General features: G+C 31.3%; 1 protein-coding gene across 1 annotated transcript; it reads left to right on the top strand.

Moving 5' to 3' along the window:
- Positions 1–1,551: 1,551 nt before the first annotated feature.
- LOC146942036 (serpin-ZX-like) lies at positions 1,552–3,106 on the top strand. Its single transcript, XM_085758028.1, has 2 exons — positions 1,552–2,087; positions 2,376–3,106. Exons 1-2 carry the CDS (start codon positions 1,671–1,673, stop codon positions 2,889–2,891), a joined length of 933 nt encoding a protein of 310 aa, XP_085614154.1. The 5' UTR covers positions 1,552–1,670; the 3' UTR covers positions 2,892–3,106.
- Positions 3,107–6,733: the final 3,627 nt, after the last annotated feature.

Genomic DNA, 6,733 nt, shown 5'->3' with positions numbered 1-6,733 from the left:
ATATTATACATTGTCCACACACACACACAACACACATGCGCGTGCGCGCGCACACGCACGCGCGCGCGCGCGCACGCACACACACACACACACACACACACATATATATATATATATATATATATATATATTCATGTTATGCTTGTTACATTTTTTTTAATATTTAAATTTATTCTTATCTATTTGTTTCATGTGTTATTTGTATTCAAAATTGAGAGCATTTTTGGAAAGAAAAAACAAGCCCAAAAGAGCTGAAAGATGTTGTTTTCTTTATATATAATATACATAATAACAAGTGCTTATATAAATAGTTGATATTTTAGTAATTGATCAAGGTTACCTAAGTAGGAGAATTGTTGAATTTTATGGATTAACCTTAATCAATAATTAAAATGATAAATTATAATATCAACTATTAAATTCTAATTATAATATTACACTAAATAAAATAATATTTATTAATTCATCTCAAAAAAAATAATATTTATTAATGGACCGTAATTGGAAACAACTGTAATCGTAATTGGAAACGGACCGTGATGAGATTTCCCATAGATAGGATGGACGTTTAACAAGTAATAGCAGTTTGGTTAATCTTGTTAATCTTTTCTGTGTGAAAAATAGTGAGATTAACCGTATAGCTGAAAAACTTTTATGAAAAATGGTGGCCTTCAGTTTTTTCAGATTAGTAGTAAAAAAGTAATAGATTAGTAGCAAAAAAAGAAAGATCAAAACAAAGGGATTTATGTCAACTAATTTCAAGCATTATTGACCAAAATAATCATTTTAATTCATTAATTTAAAGGGAAATGTTAACTAGTGCCTCCGTGGAACTAATTAAGGAATTATAAAAGGAAATATTTTCTCGAAAATTGTGTATTTTACTTTTTAAAACTTGAAATAGTGTTACTTTTAATGTTGACTTTGTTTTTTCTTTCCATTTTTAACCGCTTAACTAGTGCCCCAGATGCACTGTTTAACATTACTCATAATTTATTTATCAATTAAATACATTAAAGTCACCAAAGTCACCCAATTTAATTGAGAATATGGTGATTTTTTAACATTATTGCTTATGTCATGAATTTAGAAACTTCTTGGAATAGTATGAAAACATATGAGTTGTCATATTCATTATTTGATGTGCCGACACATTACCTTTTTTTTTTTTTTACAAACAAAAACACATTACTTGTTGTATTCATTAATTGATGTGATAACACATCACTCAATGCGTGTGTAAAATAACTTTAAGTTAACAATGTATAGAAATTAAACTTTTAATACATTAAACAAGGGATAAAATTGTAAGGGAAAATGTCACCCAAAATCATGTATAGTTGTATAGATAAAAAGGTATAGATATTTGAACAACAAATCAAGAATAGATAGTTTTTGTCAAAAAGAAAAAAGATATTTGAATAAATAAATTACTCTCCCTTTTTGTGAATTTTTAATGGTTTTTTTTGGTAACATTAACATATAAAAAAAAAATGGTTTTGATTTAATGAGCAAGATTTATTTTTTATGTAAGTAAAACAAAACAAAAAAATTGCAATTTATTTCAACTTCTTCTCCAAGTAAGTCCAAAATTCTAGGTCTTGATTAGTATATCTCGTTTCTTAGCACCGAGCATTGAAACTGAGATTCCAACCATTCAAACCAGAAGAATGGATTACGTTCGTGAATCAATCAAAAACCTTACCAACCATTTCTTCACCAAAAAAGAAAAATCTATGACCATCGCCAACCATTTGTTCTCCAAAGAAGAATATAAAGACAAGAATGTAGTGTTTTCGCCATTGTCGCTCCAAACTGCACTCAGTCTCCTCGCTGTTGGTTCTGAGGGTCCCACTCAAAATCAGCTTCTGTCCTTTCTCGGATCAAAGTCCATCGGCCATCTCAACTCCCTATCTTCTCACGTCGCTTCCGCTGTTCTCAAAGACGCTGCTCCTGCCGGCGGTCCATGCTTGTCTTCTGCCAACGCTGTTTGGGTTGAAAAAACCCTTTCTGTTTACCCTTCCTTCAAAGAAACTGTTGCTACTCATTATATGGCCACTCTCAAATCACTTGATTTCATTAACAATGTACGTATATTACTTTTGTTGTTGACACTCTATTATAAATGATAAATCCCTTGTTAGATTAGTAGATTAAATAATTCCTTATTTTCTATTCTAAACAATCCATGCCTCGCAACTGTTGTATGGTAGTATAACGATATATTTAAATTGTCTGTATCCAAGCAATTTAACAACAAAATATGTGAACATTATATATTACAAACAAGTTGAATTCTTCTAATGAAGTTCTCATGAAAAGAACTCAAGTTATATCTTTGTATTACTGATTTTATATTTGATATTGTTTTGAAGGCTAATAAAGCAACCCAATCAGTGAATTTATGGGCTGAAAAGGAGACAAAAGGGCTAATTCGTAATTTTCTTCCACCTGGGTCGATTAATAGCTTAACTAGACTCATCTTGACAAATGCATTATACTTCAAAGGAGCATGGGAGCAATCGTTTGATGCTTCGGAAACAAAAGACTACGATTTTCACCTTCTCAATGGCACCTCAGTCAAGGTTCCCTTTATGACTAGCATGAAGAGGCAGTTTATCAGTGCTTTTGATGGCTTTAAGGTCCTTAGTCTTCCTTACAAGCAAGGTGAAGATGAGCGACAATTCTCAATGTACGTTTTTCTTCCAGATGCAAAAGATGGGTTGTTAGGTTTGATTGAGAAAGCGGCTACTAAGTCTAACTTCCTAGAAGACAAGCTTCCTCATACAAAAGTGGTAGTAGGTGACCACCCTTTCTTGTTTTTGATTAGAGAAGATTTGTCTGGTACAATACTCTTTGTTGGGCAAGTGCATAATCCCCTCGCTGGATGATCTCAACTACCAATAGAAGAATTAATTCAATGGATTACCCATCAATTAGATATGATCCATGTGCGAGTCAAATGGATTAAGTTTGTCTCGTATTTTTATTTTTATTTTTATTTTTTGACAAAATTTAAGTTTGTACTGTTCTGCTTTTGAGACTAACTTATTTAGATGATGTTAAGATTTATGGTTAATGATTATTATTTTTATTGAAATTCGTTTTTTTTTTAGGGGTCTGAAATTAGTTGGTTATAAACAACCTTTTGTGTTCTTTTATAATATACTATTTTAGCTCAAACAATAATTATAAATAATCTGGTTTACAACTCATGCCTACAAATACTGCAATGGCATTTATTTACTTAATTTTTAAGAATTTCAAGATTCATTGATTTGATGTTTTTTGTGGGCTCAAAAGTTTATATTAAGTGAACTAAAAATTATTTAAATTAGAACTAAAAGAAAATCATGTTTTGTCACATGATATTACACACTACAAGAAAAACAGGGATTAATTTCTTCATCCTTGATTTCATCTCATATTATTTTTGACTGGTTGTTGGTTGTGTGCTTTATACTTATGTTTTGAATGGTTGCTCATCGGATGCTTCATGCTTATAGTTTTGATTTTGAATGCATACTTGTTGTATGCTTCATGGTGTGATTCTACGCCATTGGCATTGAACTACTAGTTAAAATCAACTCTAACGTTGAATCATGTTATCATTGCAATTTGCAACTACTGGATATAGTATCAAGAATAAATACTATTTGGGAGAAGAAATATTAGCCGTAAGTTATTGAAGATCCTTGTGATATTCTAATAGTATGGCCTAAGAATAAGGTAAACTTGGCCATTTTAGACTGCCTTAAGCTACTTGAATACTTTTGATATGGATAAACTCGCAAAGTTTGTTGGTTTTGTTGTATGGAGTATTATAATAGGATATTGCTCCGATGAACGCTTGAATTACCTTCCACTCCATTAGAATTTCTAGTAATAAAAGTGCATGTTCTGAAGTATTTAGAATGCAAATGAGATGGGAAAAAGAAGTTGCTGAGGATAGATTGAACAGTGATAATAAATGTGCAAGAAAATATATTTCCATGGTTCAGATTAATTTAAAAACAATCTCAGCACTCAATGAGTTGGCTAGCTCTAAGGTTTAGTGACATTTATGTAAGTGCCTGCTGCCTGTGGTATAAGTTTCACTGTGATGCTAGTTGTAGGATACATATCACTTAAGACTCTCTGAAGTTCTATGGTTATTCTTTTCAATGAAGTGTTAACTCATAGGTAAAATTTTGACTTCCTAATTTCAAGAGATGGAGTTCAAATCAAATCCACCTGGTGATAATGTATAGAAAAACCTTTGTTTACTACAGAGCATCATTCATAAATAGTTTCAAAGTTGTAACAGAACTTAGCAACAGACAATGTACCATACACTTTGTCAGCTAATCTTCTTTATCATTACTGCATATTTGAGTGCCATGTGAAGATTTTTGTCATTATCTTCAAATTGTACCAAGAAAACAAAGAGTGTGCGGTTTGACAAATCAGACACATTAAACAACATGAACAAATCATTGAATTTGTAAACCATAGCATTTGGTAAACTGGAATGGCGACAAGCTGACAACATATAAAAAGGTGAAAAATAGCTTGTTCCAGTAGGAATAGTAATTATTGTTTTCTTAACGGCTAAATTTATAAGAAAACCTCAGATTCAAGCGCAAATCATACCCGAATTGAGCAAAACAATTACACTCCGCTGCTCTAGGAGGGTAAATAAATAAAAACCCATCTGCAGAACAACACATAGAAAAACGAAACAGGGCTGATACACAAAAAAAACATAAAGCACCTAAAGAAGTAATTGGTTTTGTTTATTAATGATTCTTAGCCACTATATTAAAAGATGATAAAAATAAAACAATCAATCTCCCAACTGTGACGACATCATAGAAAAGAGGAATAAACAATACAACAGTGTATTATCCTATATTTATGCTTTCTTGGAAACCTTATGGAAAATACAGGCACAAATTGAAGTTTTCAAAAAGGAAAAACAAAAAACAAGGATAATTGTTTACAAGTGTTACAATAATATAATAACATTCCTCAAGTTGCAACACATAATAGTGGCATGCATTGAATGAGTCTGTTGATGTATTCAATCAGTTTCCTCTTCTAAATTCAAAGAACAATTTTTCTGCCAAGATTTTGCATTCTTCTAAGGCAACTCCTGTTGACAGAAGGAAGATTAATTTACACTGACAATGCATCTCCCTCTGGTGCATTAAATCTCAGTCATGAATGAGCCGTGTCATGCTGTTAACAACAATCAAAATGTACATGATACAAAGCCTATAGTGTCAATGTTGAATTCGGCTCAAATGAATGTGAACATTTTGAATAATCCATCTCAATCAGTTGTCTATTCTGGAACTGGTATAATGGTTCCTAGGAATTCCTCAATCAGGCCTGCAGCCACTTGTGAATAATGCAGCTGCTGTTAATATGCCTAAATATACAAAGGTCTGGGAGGGAAGCTTATCAGGACAAAGACAAGGACAATCAGTATTTATCAACAAAATTGAAGGTTACGTTGCTTCTGATCATCAAAATCTTGCAGCATATTGCTGCCCCTTTAATGCAAATAGTTTGGCTTATATCTGTCTCAACTTTGCATTTCATACCCAGTTTATTAAGTTGGAAAGTGAACCATCTGATCTTTACTCTGACAGGCTATATATCGAATGCAGATAATTCAAATTAGTTCTTAAGTGAAAACTGAAAAGATACAAGTGGTAAATTTAGATTCACATGCGGTTCAACAGATGATATTATCAGATCACTGAGTTTTGGTTGTGTTCTAAACTGCCTGCCCCTCTCACATGAAAGAATAGGAAATGAATTAAATACAATTACTGAATTACATTTTATCTACCTCTCATTTCTTATGCCAAATCCATAGGTAATCATGTGGTCAGCAATCTATGTTGGCTACGTTTATTAAACAAGATTATATATGTATAAGATCCTTATTGTGTTATTCATACATACATCTCTTATATGTATAAGATCCTTAATTGGAGGTCTTGGTTCAAATCTTGATGAGAGAGCAAATATTAATCTACCAAATGATTAATAACGACATTTATTCAAACAAAAAAAACTAATTAATAATAACATTTTTCATTCAAAAAAAAAAAAAAACCCTCAGTAATACCGTCGCTTCCTTCATTAGTGTTGAAGCAGTTATGACAAAGCATTGCTGGGGGATTATTCCCTCGGTAATTACAGACAGAAAATTCCATCAGTAATAACTGGCAGAATAATCCCTCAGCAATATTCTTATCAGATTCGTCGCATTATTATAATTAATCGCATTTTCCATTAATTAAAAAAATAAAATAAAATAAACCAATGCACTCCAAATGCTGCTATCACTTACGTAGAAATATCCAAGTCATCTTGACAATTTCCTATACACACACAAAAAAGGCACCTTTAGAATATTATAAAAAGTTCGTTTGTTAAAATTTAGAATTTTTTTAATATGAGATGAATTAAATGTGAATTTTTTTTAACAACAAAAGTTCAAGAAAAAAGTAGCAAAAATATGGAAGTACAAATCAAACTTTGAGTTAATTTTTGCGGAGGAACTTTTGAGTAATGTTCTTAACACGCGTCTACAAAAAATTATTAAAAAACTTAAGAGTTTAAGCATAATTAAACGAATTTGAATTTAGATGGGACTAAAATTTAGTGCAGAAATTTTTTGTAAGTACTAAAAAATTAGTAAAATTAAGTAAGAACTAAAATTAAAAGGTCTCAATTT

Source organism: Medicago sativa, chromosome 3, assembly GCF_051527215.1.
Source record: "Medicago sativa cultivar Bolivia chromosome 3, Bolivia_mono, whole genome shotgun sequence".
NCBI lineage: Eukaryota > Viridiplantae > Streptophyta > Magnoliopsida > Fabales > Fabaceae > Medicago > Medicago sativa.
The sequence above is the reverse complement of the archived record's forward strand: the minus strand, read 5'-3'. Positions and strand labels throughout refer to the sequence as shown.